This window comes from Aulonocara stuartgranti, assembly GCF_965226115.1.
Source record: "Aulonocara stuartgranti genome assembly, chromosome: 18".
Classification (NCBI taxonomy): Eukaryota; Metazoa; Chordata; class Actinopteri; order Cichliformes; family Cichlidae; genus Aulonocara; species Aulonocara stuartgranti.
The window spans coordinates 14936290-14956641 of NC_138954.1; the positions used below are offsets into that span (position 1 = coordinate 14936290).

The 20352-nt window shown below is 39.3% G+C and overlaps 1 protein-coding gene across 1 annotated transcript in view; it reads right to left on the minus strand.

The window, feature by feature from the left end:
• Nucleotides 1–20352, minus strand: part of b4galt2 (UDP-Gal:betaGlcNAc beta 1,4- galactosyltransferase, polypeptide 2) — a 232522-nt gene that overhangs the window by 111574 nt on the left and 100596 nt on the right. The window contains exons 3-4 of the mRNA XM_082513867.1: nt 16971–17089; nt 14987–15103 (exon numbers count right to left, since the gene is read on the minus strand). Of these exons, the coding sequence (XP_082369993.1) occupies nt 14987–15103; nt 16971–17089 (236 nt within the window). The remainder of the gene's footprint in view (nt 1–14986; nt 15104–16970; nt 17090–20352) is intronic.

Below are 20352 nucleotides of genomic sequence, written 5' to 3' on the forward strand. Positions count from 1 at the left end.
GTCTGTACTTCTCCTTGAAGACGTTTCACCTCTCATCTGAGAAGCTTCTTCAGAACTGAAGAAACGTCTTCAAGTAGAAGTCCAGACACTTGTCTTTGCAAGCTCCTTTGACTAAGATGACCTGGATGACTGAGAACCTTCACAGACACTACCGCTCAGTAGACAGTCTGCAAACACGTCTTCCATGTAAACTACAGCAGTAACATCTTTGTTGTAACAGATTGGTTTTGCTTAGTTCTGCCGTTTTCAGGTAATAAACTTTAAAGTTTTGCAGCATCACGATTAACATCTGATCATCAAACATTGCATAATAAAGCAAAAGCGGTACATTAATGTGCAATAATTATGTGCATTAGCAGCTTTTCATCAACTAATGCAAACTGTTGTGTCCTTATAAGCCTCATCTGGCATGCTTGAGCACAAGCAACCCTGTCAAACAAATGAGACGCTGTTTGCAGAACTTGATTTGCTTGAGAAGTGGGAATACACATGCACGCACACACACACAGTAATGATAAAGGTTTGTCTAGAAGGAGAGAGAAGAAACAAAGTGGCCCTCTCATACCACAGACAAGTCCAAGTTACAGGATGTCTCACTTATCTCTGCACAGCCATTAGATGGAAACATGAATGAATGGGAAGCACTTTGAAGCAATTTTCTAAGCAATTATTACTAACAGTATTTTTTCCTCCCTTGTCTAGTTTTTGTGCTTCATAGCTCACCACAGTATGTTTTACACAATGGTCTTATCCCCGCCGGTGATCTCTAATACTGCTGACATTATTACAACTCGTCTCCGTGTTTATGCCAGTAGTAGGCTCAAAAGATGAAGTGCAGCAGCAGGGTAGGAGGAAACAAAGAGAGCAGACAGAGAGATAAATAAATAGGTATGCCTGCCTTTGTCATAAAATGCATTAAGAGACAAGAAGGTTGCAGAACATTAAAAACCTGCAGGTTATTATGATAGTTATTACTGAAGTAGCTCCCACTGAAAGGTATCTTTCTATCTGAGGTCACTTACCCGGGATTTGCATGCGGGTCATATCCCTACTACATTAACACTGATTTCCTGAGTGAAATCAGATTGTTATTCGCGTTTCCCAGACAGTAGCGGCATTATTTAAATCCTTTGCAGAAATGGCCTGCACTTTGGAAATGAAGTTGTTATGTCTGTCTGAACGGGATAATTTAATTATTTTTTGTTGTTGTTGTTGTTGTTGTTGTTGTTGTTGTTATTATTTATTTTATTTTAAGTTGTTACAGACGGGACAGACACGACTGAGGGATAGGAAAGGGAGAAAGAAAGATGAAGGAAAAGAAAATCAGAAGGGAAGAGGGACAGTGAGAAAGGGCACTTAAAAAGAGAAAGAAGAGAAAAAAAATCTCCTGGATCACCTGTTGAGAGAAAAAGACGAGAAAACAAGCAAAAACAACAACAACAGAGCAACATACTAAACACAACACCATCACGTTAATCTAGCTAAGTGTAAACAGCAGTAAATACTAAATATTGAATGTTGTTGTGTAGCAAGAAGGACCGACAGCGCATAATGTGCTTGGAAATAGCAGCCAATAAAGGTGTAGTTTATGTCTATAAACAGTGCACACCCGTGTGCACACCTGTGTGGATCAGCACGCTTGTATTCAAAAGGTTTCCCCATGTAATGGTCTGCTAGAGCAGCGGTCCCCAACCCCCGGGCCACGGACCGGTCTGTGAGTCGTTTGGTACCGGGCCGCGAGAGTTGAGGCTCGGGTGTGAAATGTATGGTTTTCTGGGTTTTTAGCGTTATTTTGTTATCGTTTTTATCGTTTTTATCGTTTTTATCGTTAACTCGGTTTTCCTGGGTCTTTTCACATGTGTTATGGATAAATCTTCTTTTTTCGGTACCGGTACTAGTTTTGTTTTGCTGTATTTATCTGTGACACCTTAAAGTCCGGTCCGTGAAAATATTGTCGGGCATAAACCGGTCCGTGGCGCAAAAAAGGTTGGGGACCGATGTAGAGAGCCATAGCCCTGTACCCCAGGGCATGAAGCAGGCATGGAGGAGATCCAGGCTCCAGACATCCAGAGGTCCCAGAGTGCGAGAGCCCAAGGAGGACCACTGGAGGGGCATCCGTGCCACCCTCCTGGGAACGGGATAACTAATGCAATATATAATTATCAATAATTAAAGACAGAATGAAGCAAAGTACAGCTTTAAATATGTGGCCTTGTTTAAATAGAGATAAAATAAGTACACTAAAGTCATCCAATTCACAAAAAAGCAACGATATCATCTGCACAGGAGAACCTTGTTTGACTTCACAACACAATGTGACGTCTTGCAACGCTCTATCCTGGCCAATCGAACAGGTGGTTTAATCAAACACCAGTGAAGTAGTGTTTGTGTTTACCTCATCAGCCTCCCAGATGTGATCAAAGTGATTATGCTATTCTAAAAAGTGTGAATGTGTGCGTGAATGGGTGGATGACTGGATATGTAAAGCGCTTTGGGGTCCTTAGGGACTAGTAAAGCGCTATATAAATACAGGCCATTTACCATTTACCATTTAAAAAATACAATAAAAACTAATAGTTATGCCCCATAATGTTAAAAATAGTTGTGCTGTGACTTTGCATTTGATTTGCCTTTAAAATGATGGATTTACGTGACAGTTAGTGGCCATAACAATCACCAGAACTGCATTTATTTATAAATGCTGACAGTTCGATCTTCGTGATAAGACCAACGCTTAATAAGACCAACCGACGTTCTGAAGAATATGGTTAATCTGGTGGAATATCTGAACATACCAACAGAAATAACAGGACAAGCATGAAATAATCCTTAGAAGTAATACTGTATAAAATGGACATGAACAACAGGTGACTGTAATTATTTTTAAACTGCATTTTTTAAATAAATGTATAAGAAATGTATTTATTAACATAAACTCACTGCAGCCAATGAGGCAAGCTATGGGTGTGGAGTCTTGCCCCAGGACACTATGGCAGCTGGAGGGGTCAGAGACCCTCGAAGCCAGTGATTAGTGGACAACGCGCTCTACCACCTGAGCCAAGGCCTCTCCACTACTAAAGGTGTATTATTAATCCTTTCCCATAACCTTTGTGAGCAAGAAGAAAAAATAAAAACAGTTATTTATCTGGCCTTTTCTGTCAGCAGTGTGTGATGCAGGAAAATGAAGTCAAAAAGACAGTTTTAGCGTGAGACTGAGGTAAGTGGTTTTTTTGGGAAACAGCAGAGCACCGAATGGGTCTGAACCAGAGTGACATTTCCGGGCCGTTTTAACGAGGCCCTGTCAAAGCAGTTAGAAGGTTTCATACAGCTGTTCTCAGCTCTCTGAGTAGCAAGGTTATGAAGTTTGGCTGTGTGGCTGATGTCTGCAGTGGACTGTGTGAACAGTGAAGACCCACTATTCAAACATCAAAATGCTTTAGCCCTGAGTGGAGGTGAAAAAAAGAAAAGAAACAGGTGATTTCAGGCTTTCAAAGACTAACAAACATCAACAACATGATTTTAAAAGAGAGTCGACACAACCAGTCACGTACAAAGTTTATATGAGGAAACCAAAAGCCTATAAGCATGTCTGCAGTTTATCTGACTCTAAAGATGTAGCTGATTTAAGTCTGACACTGATTCCCTGACATCACATCTGGGCTAGCCTCTGTATCGCTACAGTTAAATGAAGGTAGAAACAGAAAGCAGATAAAGTAGCACCCAGGTGCATGGCATGCTACAAGAAGTTCAAACTTTAGTGCATTTGATAACGTACTTTTTTGATTCACGTGGCTTTGTTGCCAAATACCACCTAGATATCATCTTTACTGTTAAAAAAAAAAATCAAACAGTAACAAACAAACAAAACCAAACAACTTTACTGTGTTTTGTCCTCTCTGTTTTTCTGTTAATGTACACCTGTGTGTTTCTATAACGTAGAACTTCTGCTGAGCTTTGTTAGAGGGGAAGGGAAATAACATTAATGACCAGGCAGAAGAAGGTAAAGCCAAAATTATAATTTCTCAGTAAATGAAGTCTTTATAAACAATAAAAGAACTAACAGACAATGAGCGCTATTTAAAAAGAGGAAATAAAGGATTTTATATTGTCCTTCCTGCCTGATTCCTTAAAAAAAAAAAAAATCCCCCTCTATCTTACCCAACTAACCACAGCAATAATCAATAGTGAGTAGCACCTTTAAACCCAAGTGGTAAAAAATGAATCCCCCGCCCAGCGTCAAGGTGCAGTGAATGTGTTAAGCAAAAACAAGAAGGCATCAGTAAAAAACCTACTGCAACCTAACCACAACAGCAAGTAAGAAGGTAAAATCTAACCTAGAAAACAGTGACAAAAAACAACCACAACGCACATCAGCAGGCACAATTAATCACAGCCGGCCCAACTAAGCAGATGGTGCAATTGTTGGCGCAGCTTGATTGGAGCAGAGACTGAGATGCTGGTCCAGTCAGGCACAGCAGCAGAAAAGACAACTGGAGACACCAATCCTGGGCAACAGCTCGAACATACTAATTACCATGTTAATCAAGTCATGTTAAATGTTAATCAAGTCTTCAAGCTTGGTCACCAGATCCAGCTCCCTGCACAGACATGCAACCTCTGATTCGCTGTCAAGAAATCAGAATACTAGGAAGAGATCAAACTCTCCTCTTCAGGTGTGTCAGTAGTTTTCCTTCAAATAACTCACTTTAAGAATGTTACCACATAGACTTTTATTTGTATAACTGTATTCAGCTTGGTTGAGATTTCACTGATTAAAGCTTAAAATGCATTTTTTGTTGCAGTGATTCTTTCTTTAGCAATTCGCTAAACTGACACATATTTTAAGAGAAATCAGTGAACAGCCTTGGCAAGATGGCAAGGGTGAGATCTAAAACCTGCAGGACACCGGCTCTCAAGGCCTGGAGTTTGAGACCCCTGCTTTAAGCCCTCCCAGTAGACACACCTATGGTATCAATTTAAAGCTCCTACGTTGCCTTGTTTTTAAGTTACTGCATTCACAAACTTGAGTGCCCAGGCCACCTTACTAGCAATCTAATCTGCAGCACTAACTTCTGCTTTGTTAGTTTGGGATTTTTTTCCAGTAAGGAATATATGGCAACAATATGTTCCGAAACCCTGGTGGCCTTAAGGTGGCCTGTTCAGGTAGAATTTCAGACCAAGCTGGAGCTCCTTGGGGAGAAAAAAAAAAAAAGACTACCTTAAGAAAAGCTTTGTTCTGATAAATCACAGCTGGATCACCGGGGAGAGGATTTCTGATGACTCCAGGGTACATTGTATTTACTACTAACTCTTCAAATGATGGCGATATATGAATCATATCGATCGTGTGTATCAGCATGTACTTTTGTCTGTAATTCCAGAAAGGTGGTTGTATATACTAAAACTAGTTTCAAGTCTCTTCCTGTGGTGTTTGGACTTCTTGTACTGTTTACTCCAGTGTCTACGAGGAACACTGTTTATTTTATACACCTGCTCACATTGGCCATTTGGGACAATAAAAAATGGCTTGAACTACAACTGAGTGTAAAAATGAAACAAAACTCCAGAAGTAAAATAAAAGCCTCACAACTGTACTGCACAGTAAAAATGACATTATTCTTTAGCTTGATGCTTTAGTTTTGTCTCCACAGCTTGGTGTCAATGCTTCCTTGATTCAAGCGGAAACTGATTTTGGGGGTGGGTGGGGGGGGCACACATTTAATTATGCATCACTAAAACGCTAAAATTTAAATTCATGGTTACGCCAGGCTTCACATTATGCCTGTGCGCATTAAGTAAACACACAGGCAGGTGCAACATAGACCTTCAGAAAAATTTGTTTCAATGAACGTCACATGATTTGAATGTAAAAACAATTACAATTGGAGAAAGGAACACCTGCAAAAAAGTAGCAGTTGTTCCTTTTTTGACCACACAGTTTGGCAAATTATGAAGAAATTGGGGAAACTAAGACTGAGAAATTTTCTTTTGTAGAAGCTCGGATGGTTTAAGTTTTCCATAGAAAGGCTAAAAAAACCCAACAAAACAAAACAAAGAACAAAAAAAACATTTTTGTTCTACAAAACATCAAAACCTGCAATGGTGGCATAATTTGAATAAACCTGAAAAACACACACACACTTTGACTATTTCTATCTTATTTCTAAAGAAGAACACTGCATTCGCAAAAGAAAATAAATCCTGACTCATTACCTGGAAATTATAAATAACTACCTAGTAACTATGAGAACTATGATTACTTTGGAAAATGTCACATTAAAAGTCTTTAATTGTGCAGGCTGTGACATTAGTTTAGAATTGAAAGATATAAAAGATATCTATCAGGTTTCTTCATACTCATTGATACTCGATGTGCTTGTAACCAATGTTCCCTCTAACTTTTCATGTGTCTGAGCAAACGCACAAACTCCCTTGGACCACTGTGAGCAACAGCAGACGTGTGCACTGTGGTCACGGCAGCATCGAATCCATCCAAGTTTCATGGTTTATTAAAATAATCAAATTACAGCACTTATATTTATGTTAGACTACTTTTAATGAAGTGCTTTAGCCCACTTACAAGGAAAATTTAAATAAAATCTTGTTCATGATCTGTGTAGTATGTTACACTATTGGAAGTAAAAATAACTTGAACTCCAATTTTGAAAACACAACTTTCTTCTTCTTTTTTTTTTTTTTTCCAGCTCAGACTTGTATTATGAGTCTGTGGTCTGGGAGAGAGTCCTGTAACTCTCTGTCTGCAAAATACAGTAAATAATGACCAATGTTGGGCAATTAATTATATAGTTACTTCTTCAAAAAAGTAACTCAGTTTTGCAAACAAAGTTTTTTGCAGCTGTTTACCTAAAAATGCAGCCAATGCAGTTTTTTAAATAAACATTTCAAACTGTTTACAGAACAATCAGCTGTTCTGCATCAAATCTGATGCCACACAAATTATTTGTGCCACTCCAAAAAATTATTTCTGTCCACTATTAGATAAAGGAGAACAACAGCCTGATACCTGCAGGCCTGACAACAGGAGATGTATCACTCCTGTAACACCTGTAACATTCAGTAGTTGCCTCATTGTTCTGACACACACAACAACTATTGACTACACTACACACTAACTACACAAGACAACACACTAACTTTACACTCCAAACACGCTAAACGTCGCAAATCTCTCACATCTCTAAACACCGCCGTCACTCCTAAAACTCCCCCCCTTCCCCTTCCTAAGGAAGAAAAGCAAACATTGCAGATATTTTTATCATAACTTTTTACGTGGCCTATCAACACAATAAAAAAAAAAAACTGGTATAAAGTCCACACTTTTCCCGTCAATTGTTCCGTCTGTCCTGCTCACATCTCCAGTGGTTGTCCACGTTGTCATTAACGTGGCTTCTCTCCACTTATTTTATGCGCAACACAGATTTTCTGTGCGCAGAGACCGTGCCTGCAGTGCGCGATTGCGCATGCGCGCAGCTTAGAGGGAACATCGCTTGTAACTATCACTGAATTACTTTGATGATGGGAAAGTCTTAAAAACCGAGCCAGTGATCGATTCATTTTATAGACAGTGATGGTCTGAAAGCAAACATGAAAAAAACTTGGGTTATTTCTCTTTGATTTTTTTCTGGATTTGATTTTTTTTAATGCATCTCACTACGATCCACTTTAGGTGGATCTCTAGACATTAAAGTCATGTAGACATGGTACATTTTGCTACTTTTATGTTTGACAACTGGCTCTCTGAAAACTGCAGGACAGAAGAGAAGAACCTTGCAGCTAAATCTGATGAATCTATAATTCATCAAAGCGCAGGCAAGTGCTATCACATCAAGCACTTTGCACCTGGGACTTAATGGGGTCTAAGGGTACAAGAGCGAACAAGAACATTAGTGCAGTTCAAAACAGCAACAGCGCTCCAGCAAACACCGGAACATAAAGTTGCAGGAGGGCAAGGTGGAGGAGGAAAAGGAACACAGTTGTTTTTATAAGATCAATATCCTATTCCATGGTCAGCTGCACATATTTCCCTTTTCCTTCTCTTTTTTTTTTTACATTTACGGTTCAGACAGCAGAGAAACTTTGATGCATGTTGCAGGCACCAAAACGAGCTAGCATTTTTCATTTTATCTGTTGTCCACTGTATCACTTGATGCAATTAAGCAGATATTGCACTTTTTATATTACAATTAGTACATTTTTTTCCCATATCAACCTCCGATATTATTAGAGGTCTTTACACTTTGATGGATGAAACTGGTTCAGTCCTTCTTGAATGAATAGGGAAGTGAGGGATGTTGTTCATTATTCTCTTACATTTTACAGCCCAAAAAATGTCACCTTATTAATAATGAAAATTAGCTGCAGCTATAATTGATATATGCTCATCTTTAATTTTCACCATACCACTGACTGGATACTGTGTCCTCTTCTACGTGTGACTTGGCAGAGTCAAAGTCGAGAAAACTCACAACTCTCAAAACAAGTGAAGACAAAAAGGAAAGTGACTGATGATTATGGGCAAATTTACCAGCGAGAATAGATGGACACGGGCGTTTGCTCTCTTGAAATTTAATGAAATGAAAGCACAAAAACAAATAAAAAAAACAACAAATGTCACCCAGTGAAATGCACAACACCAGCCACTATAAACCCACACTCACTGCCTGTTCCCAGATCAATGAATCATCTAGTCTGCCTTAATGTGACCTTCACTTTAAAGTCCAAACAAATACAAACAGGAATACACAAGGTTTAATCCTTCCTGATCCTTTGGGGTCCACTCAGAGACGGACATTGCTGGATCTGAGGTGAAGACGTGAATGCAAACAACAAACAGTGGGAATATCTCTATTTGAACTTTCTTTATTTCTATTTTATTCTACTCTACCTCTTCATTTTTAAGGAAAATTAGTACTCTATTTGTCTTACATTTATTTGAAAGGTGTAGTCCATTTGGCATACAGTTTTACATTCATAAAAAGGTGAGCTATGAAAATTTAATGTCTTGCTAAAGTTCGAGCTGCTAATCAAATGTCAAGGTCAGGGGTTGCAAACCTGAGGCTCTGGAGCTTCACGTGGCCCATCTCAGCTGGCTACCTGAAGCTTTGTTAAAAAAAAACAAAATCTATATAAAATGACTCTTATGTTAGTAACATAAGAACAGAAAAAAAGTCTTGTGTAGCAGAACATTTCCTTTTCCTCTTAAGTACAAATTTTAAATCTGACATATTTATTTCATGACCTTTAGGAAGAAGCCTGACGCCACAGTTGAGAACCACTAGATGATACATAACTCTTACTAAAACTAGCTTGACATCAACAATAAAATATTGCTTGGTGCATTAGTATTAACAGCTGAATAACGTCACACAGTCACAGAGGTCATTTGTTCTGCAGGATAAGTGCTTTTGGTTTTAATAATGATTTTGCTTATAATTTGTATTTTTGCTTCGGTGTGATTTTAATGCAGGATCATTCCTCGTAGAAATACATAAATGTGTCCAGTTTTCAAGTGACCTTAAGCTCTTATAAAAAGTCCTAACAGCAGATGGCTCTTCCTCCTTCATCACTTCTGTCGCTCACCCTCTTTCTCACCCTCTTTTCTTTTTGTTCTGTCCCGCTCTTTGCCTCTCTCTGGGCTTTCCTCCAGTTTTACGCGATGAGCTGATGGCCAACAAACAAACATTGGCCCCGGTCCTCGGCAGGCAGAGAGGACACAGAGCAGCAGGGCAGAACAGCAAGGTTGCTATATCACTTTCCGCATGATCCCTCTGCAACGCCCACTCACTGTACCTCACCAGCTGCACCACCGCTTTTTAGAGCGAGATGATAGCTGCTTAAAATTTTTCAGTTGAGGGCAGTGACACAGTGCAGCAAGCAGGGAAACCACTCTTAAGTTTATGAAAAGTTAAATGACCTCTGACTTTTGCTCTTATGGATAAATCATTGCTCTTGCACAGCACTCATACCTGGTCACCAGTATGAGGTGGCAGGAGGTTGAAAGGAGTTGTTTTGTAGTAAAATATTCTAAACATATAGAATCTGGAGGATTAAAAAATGTTTCCAGTCAGCAGAGAGGACTGCAAAGTTACAGATAAATGGTTATTATTGAAGCAGATATGCGACGATAAATGGACTAATTTAATTCCAAAAGACCAAAATTCCTTTGTGTAAATGAAGTGCAATGACGGATGACCATATCAGATTTTCTTAGCCATTCAAAAGCTTGAAAAGTTTCTTATTGAAATAATGAACAATACTGTACAAAATACAATGTGATCTGAGAATACATCTATCATTCATTAGCTGCTGGTTCACTCAGTCCTGTTGTTTGTGGTGCTGCAGTTTCAACAAAAACACAAAATTATGACATCTGTGAAAGTGAGATGTGTTGCAGGACTCTTGCACTAGACTGCTCGGTGTGCTTAAAAAACAGGCAGGTGAGCTTATATGCTGATGATGTTTGTGAGGATGCTTGGGCCAAATTTGATGCTTCAACTCTGTGGGTGAAAATCACACCAGACAACACAGCCTTCCTGTTTCCCACTGATGTGAAATAGACTTGGTGATTGTAAAGGGTTGTATTTGCAGTGTGTAGCTGTTAGCTGACCTTCAATAAAATAAAGAGGATATTTAATATCTGTTTGAAGGACGAAGATTCATATACAGCACTGTGCAAAATTCTTCAGTCACCCCTCATTTCTGTATATTTTGCTTCCAAGAAGTCAGCTTAATTTTTAAAAAAGTGATCTTTTGCAATAATTCATGCTTTCTTCGGTCTTTCGCAGTTTTTCTTTGGACATTGGCTGCCTTTTCACTCACTTTCAGTCCTGTCCTTGTAACTGATCGTTTTATGAGGAGTGTTTATTGAGCCACTTAACACTGATGTGGATTATTGATTATTATGAATTATTTAAGCATAAAAAGGCACCTAACCCGAGAGATGAACCAAGTCAAGTATCAATGTATTTGTGTAGCACATTTAAAACCTCAGTTGACAAAAGTTCTCCACAGTAAAAGCCTGGATATGATGATCAAAGAAAGCCAGCGAGTATCAATCTTTTTTTGATTGAGTGATTGCACAACTCTTTTACCAGCAGTGTTGGGGATATGTATCCGATGTCAAAATTCTGTAATTGCAAATGCATAATAATGCTATCAGATATTCATCCACCATGCAACACCATCTGAAAGGCATCCGATTATCAAAAGCTTCATTTTTCAGCACGGCAGTGCATGACAATGTTCTACAATAACGCACAATGAAACTATATAAGTCATGGATTGGCCTCACCAGAGCACATTACTGAAACTTTAGTGAAGCCTGAGATCAGAAGTCAGGCGACTTAAAAAAAAGACAGCTTGTGTAGAAGAATAAAGGTGGTCACAACAAATATTGATGTTCAGATTTTGTTAAAAGTGCACAAACTCTATTTTTTTCCCATGTATTTTTGCAGATGTTTCAATAACTCAGTGCATCTATTTCCCATTTTCCTAGCAAAATACAAAGAAATGAGGGGTGTTTTGCACAGTGCTGAATGTGCGTGTGAGTGACACATACACAAAAAGCCTGTTTTGACTCGAAGGACATGACAGCCATTATCTGTTAGCCAAGATGAGCCCGGAGGGTGGAAATTATCACAGCATGACCTCCATCCCTGACACACACACCAGTGCAACACCCCCACTCCAACCTTTTAACTCCGTGTTAAAAGGTTACAGATTTTCACTCTTTCAACACTTGAGCGAGCATGATAGCAAAGTTCTCTCCGCTATCCTTTTGGAAAGTGACGCCGGGTGTAAAGGTTTAATTGCCCACCGTGTCAGATACATCAGGGCTTCTTGTCATCAGAGTCCCACCTCTGTCGCTTTGATTCGCTTCCACTCAATCTGCCTGCTTGTTCCTCATCTCTGCCTCATTTTAGCATCTTTTCTTGTGACTCTCTTAGAGGTGTTCTGGCAATCAGAGCACTCATGTGTCCCGACTGACCTCTTTAACAGAAACCCGTAATAGCTGGAAGAAACAACGTTACCAATTGAGTTATTCAGGCAAACATTGTGGAAGCCTCAAGAATGAAGATTGGGAGCTCTTATGTTAATCAGAGGTCGAGTTTTTAAAAAAAATGAATCAGCTGATCAGCTGTCAGTCAAAATATTAGACCAGATAGAATCACAGACTGTATATTAAAGATGGACATGATAATGAAATCACCCGTTGACTGGTTGGTTGGTTACTAGGCTTCATTTTGAAGGTTCAGTTTTTGTAACTTTAGCTTTAAGTAACCAGTGGATGAAGTACTAAGTTATTGGTTAATAGATAAAAGCCTGAGCCTGGTTCTGCCAGAGGCTTCTTCCTGTTAAAATTGAGTTTCTTCCCCACTGTCATCAAGTGTTTGCTAATGGCGGTCACCTGATTGTTTGGGTTTTCTCTGTATTACTCTATGGTATTTACTTCACCTCATCTTGAGGCGACTGTTGTTCTGATTTGATGCTATATAAATAAAACTGAATTGAATTGACAAGCATACTTATAAATTAGTCCCAAATAAACCACATCACTGGACAGCCTGACAAGTCCACTGATTTAATTAGTCTAAGTGAAGCCCAGCAATGGGAAGGGATAGTGATAATTCACACGTTTAAACTTGCATTAGTTTAAACTCATAAGTTTTATTCTAAATATATGGAAGTGTTACCAAATGCAGTGTTACTAGGCAGTAAATATGTTTGTTTTTGCTATAAAGCTTTATGCTGTAGGAGCTGAACTTGCTTCTGATTAACTGCAGACTTTGGCCCTCATGCATTGGCTTAATTCTTCAGCACTGTAGGTCACTGTATGGCAGCATCAGAAGAGGTTTTGAGATAGAGGAGAAAAAAAGCAGTATGATTATGTTTCAGACAAAAATTGGGAACCTAGATTCACTAGCAACACTTAAACTTTCATTGTTGTCATCATTATTATTATTCATGACATGTTCGCTTTTTCAAAAAGTCCAACTTTTCAGTTAAACAAAACATAAAAAGGGAGATTCGTGTAACATCACAAGTCAAAAGATAAACAGAAACTGCATGACATAAGACCTCTGTGCCTGCAAACCGCCTGGAGATAAAACTGAAGGTGAAGTCAAAGTATTTACAGTCTTGTGATGGAAATGCCAATGAGAGATGGGCTGGAAGGAAAGGAGAAGGTTAGGTTAAAAATGCTTCAGATGTTGCACCCACTCTAACAGCTCTTACCCTCACTAACAGCTTTACTTTTGATATAAGGAAGATTAAAAACCGTTCAGATGTGTTTACGTGTGTGTGTGTGTTTGTGTGCATAACTGTAAGCGAGAGAGAGAGGACGAGAGCAAAGGAGTAAGACACTGGAACATAACCACATCAAGAGCAGAGCGCAGCAGGGCAGGCGAAACCAAAGGCCTGTTCCACAGGGGAAGTGATTAAGGCGTTGCACAAGGCCCACAGGGAGCAAAAGGGCAGAAAAGAGAGCTCATTATCCATAATGTGGAAGAAGAGTTATTCTCGCCACAGAGTCACACACACACTCTCGCAATATTACTCAAAAATCCATCTTCTGAACCGAGTGATAGTAAATATGCTGCTCTGGAGATGGGCTGTTATTTGGGTTAAAGACAGTCAATGAAGAAGTTTGGGATGGGAGAGGGGGGAAGGCAGCCGTTAGGGACTGGAAGATGACTTGTTCTCTGTTGCATGCAGCAATGAATTCGACTGTATTAATAGATTAAAAAACTTAATATTGTGTTCCAATGATTTTTTACAGCTTAATACAAGACAGATGTACTTCGTTGCTCTTGTCATAGTGTATTTGGAGTTTTACAGGTCAGGCTCTTCTGCTTAACCATTGGCTGGAGCCTATCGCAGCTACCACAGGGTGAGAGGTGGGGTACCATGGACAGGTCGCAGCCCATCGCAGGGCTAACACACAGAGACACAACCATTCATACCTATGGGAAATTCTGAAATATCAACTAACCTAACCCCACTAAAATATTTATAATATGTTTACTTTGACACCTAATGACAAGTAATGAAATAAGAAAGAAACCACTCAGTTCAGAAGAGTTACCCCCAATCGAGGGGAAAGAGTTAAAAACATTGTTTGTTTCGCTCACAACAGAACTTAACCAGGAATATGACCACAAATTCAAGATTGTGACTTTTGCTCATGGTGCAGTATTGTGAATAATCAGTCCACGGATCAATAATAATGACCAATTAAGCATTAATATAATTTATCAAGCAAAACTGCTGCAACAAGTGATTTGTAGACATTGCACAGCTATAAATAACAAATAATTAATTCCTCCTTTAAAATAAATTTAGAAATACATAAAATGAAGAGCTGCACTTCATAATTTTCATTTTCATGAAAGAGTAGAGTGAGAAACACAAAGAAGCCATCAACTTATTGGCAAAAGCAAAGTCGGTCCATAGCCTGTTTTTCTGTCGACCTAAGCCGAAACGTAAACACACAAAAAATAAGCCTACTTTTATTTATGTTCATTAATAGTCTGATAAATTACTCACATGGAAAACAAATCATTGTTTTTCAGTTTCAGATCATCAGCGTCAATGTTCTTCCCTTGTTTCTTCTGTGTCTCTCTCAAACTTACATGAAGGTGTTACCAAAGCCTGCAGACTCTTAAATATGCAACTGCTGGTCAGTTAAAAATAAACAGGTGGTCTGTTCAGCTGCTTCCCTGGAGGTCACCGCAGTTCCCAGGAGGTCACAGATCTGCATGTTTGATTTGGCCAAATGCCCACCCTCCCATTTATCCTGGCTTGTGACCTCCTGTGGATGGGTTTGTATTTCCTCACAGTCTCAAACCAGAAATCCTTCACGTGAAAGGCAAATTTGTTAACCACTACACCAAGAAGCCACCAGGTCACTTAAAAAGAAACGCCGTATTGCAGTTCTTACTGCCGTTCAGGCTCTCTGACATCCTACCTGGTTGATGATGTAGATGCCGTAATCAATCTTCTGGCGTCTGAGAATAGGGTGGAGGTAATGGAGCCAGTACTTTAGGTGATTCTCTCTGTGACGAAACGGGATGATGATGGCCACCTACACAACAGGGACAGTTTCAGCTCGTTACCTGATTGTCCTGAATGTGTAGATTTATTATAGATCATATCCCAGACATTACCACTTGACTGCCACGACCTAAACCTGGTTCTGTTGGCGGTTTCTTCCTGTTTAAAATGAAGTTTTCCTTGAGCACCTTGAGGTTACTGTTCTTGTAATGTGGCACTATAAACACACTGAATCAAACCGAATGACCACAAACACACACCAACTAAATCTCTAACACGAGTGAACTGTTATTTCCACAGCTCCTGTTAATGTCACAGTGAACATAAAGCGGGTTCTTATCCATAATGAATAAAGCACGCCAAGTGAGCAGAGCTCACTGGCATCGCATACTTGAGACAAATTATGGGGCCGTGTCTCTGAACTTGAAGCGAGTCATTTTCAGGTGTCCAAGGTTGAACCGTAATCTCCTCTGTGAGTTCATGGTAATTTTGTGTTCAGATGAAGATTGGCAGAAAACTAACCTTGGTTTCTGTATAGTTGAGCACCGAAATTGCCCAGATACTCAAAGAGGTGTCATGTAGAGGAGAAAGTCAAACACTGAAAATGCTGAAATTAGGGAGTTCTCAAAAAAGCTGCCCTCCACACCAATATAGCAATGTTTCATTTGTCTCCATTAATTTAAATCCAGTAAAAGTGAAAATGAACTCCAGTAAAAGAGAGCTGATCAATCAAAGTTAAATGAGAACATCAGTAAAGAAAAGGTGAGTAACAATTTTTGTGATATATATATTAACTTCAAATTTTGACTGTCTGAGGATCTTCTCTGCCGCATCTCTGCATACGTGTTTGTGTTTTTAGTCTTCTTGCAGGTGTTGAAGTGAAGATGGGTATCGTGGTCATCAGCAATGCCACGATCCCTGGTGGCACTGCTCCACCTGGTGTGCCAGTGCTCCTATACAAGCAGCTCACTGGCTGATACGAAACCGAGACGTTAGCGAACGTTGAACTTAAGGTCAGTGTCAGATCTGAATTCTGTCTGTAGCCTATAATGTTTAAAGGTTCAAATCGCTAATATTCAACTATCACATTTGACCAGTGTTACCTTTAGCTGTCAGAAGATCTATAAATGCTATGAAATAAAATGTTTCACCCATTCTTTTTGAAAGCATCACGCATTTTATGTGCGCTCACAGAGAGCCTGAAGCAGAAAACCTGAGTTAAGAGAGAAAGTTGATAACCACCGATATGAAAACAGTTATCTCAGACTGTGGTTAAAAGGTTTATTTAACAAGGTAATGCAAAGAAAGCCTGACTATGGACTAAGTCATGCAGATGGTGATCCCCTAGTAACCACTGGTTACTTGGGAAAATGTGTATTCATTCACCAGTTGGTTGCTAAGGGTAAATATAGGTTTGCATAGAAGTTGGGGCACCAAACCCCCCTCCCAAAGCAAACTGCTGTGGTTGCCTGTAGTTTCAACTCAAGCCCAAACAAACTTTCCCCTTCAAAATAAAAGTTGCACCATTTAGAACAAGTTAGTTACTTATTCAAATTTCAGTATCGCTCAGCGAGTTTCCAGACAATTCTCCGTCTTCAAAGCAAACTACGAACTCTGAGTCAACACCTCATAAAAAAATGAAATAACAGTCTGTACCATTTTAAATTGGGTATGTTGTATTGTGTTAGCTTTTCATAATTTTGTCTATTTCAACATTTTTGTTTAGTACCTCATCATTGTGACTTCGTCCAAGTCTCAGGCACTTTATCAGGCACTAAATCTCATCTTTTATTTTTATACTGGCAGAAGCTGACTTCTGCTAGAATATATTTACCGTACAATGTGAAATATAGTTTATTCAAATGTTGTGAAATACAAATAGCGATGCATCTACAGACCTTCCATCTGGGCCGACAGTCTGGAGGCGTGTATCGGCCTCCCTCGGTCACATTGGGATTTTCTTTCTGCACTCGTTCCATCGTCATCTGGGAGCTGAACTCGATCAACAAACGCCCCACTGAGGAAAAGAAAAGAGACAGAGAAAGTGAAGAGAAAAGCATTAGTGGGATGAGTTGGGTAACAGACTAGACAGGGCATGAAAGAAGTGAAAGAAAAAAGACATGATGGGGGGAAAGAAAACAAGAGAGGGAATGAGGGACACGGAGCAAACGCTTTTAGCTTCAAAGCAACACTATACGTGTATCAAAGTGATGTGTGCAGAAATAATGATTTCAAGGGATATGTTTCGCATAATGCTTCATTTAATAAGACGCACAGGCTTTGGAAAACCCATACTCCTAAAAAACAAACAAACAAAGACTTTGAAGTCAGATGTGTAAACACATGGAAAGTAATTATGCAGCTTAGTGATAAACCCACATCATACAGTATGTTACATCTCTGCAAATCAATCCTTTGAGTACTGATGAGTCAAAAACTATCAGTGTGCAAGTGTGTTTATGTGCATGAGACCAAATTAAAAGAAAGATATGCTTTAAATCTCTGGCCTGGATGATAAATCCAGCCCCTTGCTCTGAGAACCGCCATCATTAAAACACCCGAGAAAGCTTCGCTGTTTGGACTCCGACCAAAGCCCCCAAACCACGGACCTCATTTCAACAAACCAGACTCTCAGCACTCATTCTCCAAACTGCAAAATGTCACTCATTAGTGCATGTCTTTCTTCAGCGGCTGGGAACTCATTAGCTCAAATCATCACGCATCATTTGATTCACCAAAAATATTAAGTAGTATTACATGATTTTTATCATTCAAGGCAACAAAAACAAGCCCTGCTTATGTATAATAATGCAGTTTATCTATATGTGACTGAAATCTTTAAATAGAAAAAGGACAGTCGGTGACTCGTTCTTCATTATCTGTTTTACAATGAACACTGTCACTGCACTACAGAGGAGAGAAGCACAGCGAGCGGCCATGAATGTTTTCAACAATATGAAATGTGTTTCAGTCTGCAGATGAAAATAATACATGAAAAAATGCACTTCTTATGCTGTTTAAATAATCGCTATATTTCTGAGTTGTTCAGATTTTTGGCATTCATTAGCATGAAGTATTTTAACCTGTTCTCACAGTTAATACAAAAGAAAAAAAAAAACTTCAGCACGGCCGTGGTATAGCATTTCGTACACGATAAATCTGGTGTAAATTTTTACCTGATATTGTGGCACCATGTGCTTAGGTTCCCACGTTCCCTAGCTCGCATAAGGAGACAAGCAGACGTCTCAGAGAGAAGGAGCTGCAAGTGATTCTCTAATGAGAATTTAGTACACAAAAAACAACCTCCAACAAACTACAATACTTTAGCAGGGAACAGTTTTATTGCATATTTTCCAGTGGTGGAAAAAACAAACTTGTTTCACCACTTGAAAACCCACCATTGAGTACAACCAGGACACGAGGACAGATGAAGAGACACGAGCGGCAGGATGATGTGCGACTGCAGAAAAACAGGTTAGAAAGCTTGACTTAAATTGAAAAATGTTTATTTTATTATGTGACAATGTTGTGCACCTGCTGAGAAGTTGCAAGACTAAGTTACTGAAATGTTAAGCGGTTACGTTATTTACTTTGAGACTTTTCCATCATCAGACTGATCTTTTCCCCACTGAAAAGCACAAGTTCCACAATACACTTTTAAGCAATGAAGTGCCAGATTTACCAAATATGATACTAATTAAAAATCATATATGCAAATTTATATTTTATTATTATTTTATAATTTAGGCTTTAAAGGCTTAAAATTCCCATTGAAAACAATATTACTGTGCTTGTATATGACTTGCTGTGTCGCTGTTGCACTACTGCTGCTCGCACCTCGTGGCAATGACTTCACACTTTGAATTAGGCAGTCTGTCATCAATGACAAGGATGGAAAACGTCCTTCATTTACTTACACGTATAAATGCTGCTGCCTTCAAACTGTAATCACCAATAAAACATTGTTGGTGATTTCATTTTTTTCCTACATCACCATGACATCATTTTGAGGCTACATCATCCAACCTGTACTGTTCAGATGGTTGTTTATTATGAAAGCATTTACCTTTTTAAGCTTTGAACATTTTATCTAAAATCCATCCATCTTTTCCTCGACGACACTACAAGAAAAAAATTAAGGGAATTTCCAGAAACCGTACGAACCCCGTGTTTTTAAAACGGCTACGCTTGAAGGCCACCCATTTAGGGTGTTTTGCCGGGAGCGTCTTGCCTCCTGCTTAATCACTCAACGATGGACTGTCAGTTTTAAACAGTTACAAAAATTAACTCATCGAAAACGTACACGTGAGAGGGATTCGACTGTGTTTGCTGGAGTGCATTGGTGTGTTGAGTGCTTAAAGCAGAGCAGGTAAGTGATGAGAAACGACAGTAAAAACAAAGTTTTGCCAGACTGTAACAAACATTTAGATAATTACAGCTAAAGCAGCGATTATGCATCAGTGTACATGGATTGTATGATTCCCATTTGTAAGTATGTATATTTACTGTGCAGTAAACAATCTACTTTCAACATACTTTTGGTGGCCAAGGTGTGTCTTGTGTTGTATTATGCACGTATAAACAGACAGTATTCGCAGCATCAGAGCACAGGAAAGAGAGGTGTGGCTCGTAGAAGCCCACGAGACGATAATGGGCTTAACATTGATGCATGAGCTCCGTGTTGAGAGGTCTGCTCCAATCAACACCGTGCAGGTGAGGAGTGTAATCAATGGAAACAAGGTTACATGTCCATAACACACCTCTTTATCACACCACAAGAGCTGAATGCAAACAGTCCCAGCAGCCCCTGACTACTTCTACCCATCGCCCTCCATCCCCTCCGCACTCGGGTCTCTTTCTTCCTCGTTCCCCTCTCACCCTAATGAGACAGAAAGTAGAACATGATGTTTTCATCTTCTCCCTGTGATTTTTTTCCCCAAACTTAGTTTTCAGGCAGCTAAAACAAAACGGGGAGCTTACTGGATGTAGCATAACATAGTATACTGTGTATTAGGTTTTCTGAAAACACAAGAAAACATTGGGCGAGGTTTTAGTTGTTCCTCTTGAAGATAAAAGCTGGTTTATGGGGAAAAATCCCCCCAATAAATATAGATTAACATCATTGCAGCACAGGTCGTCCAAGTGTGACTCAAACTGATACTGCTACAATTTCAACTTTGCCTTCTTTACAATTCCAAATATGAACCGTTTAAACACTGGGATGCATACATTCACTGGTCTGCAACGATCCTCAGGTAGGCTGTGGTGTTTAAACTATAC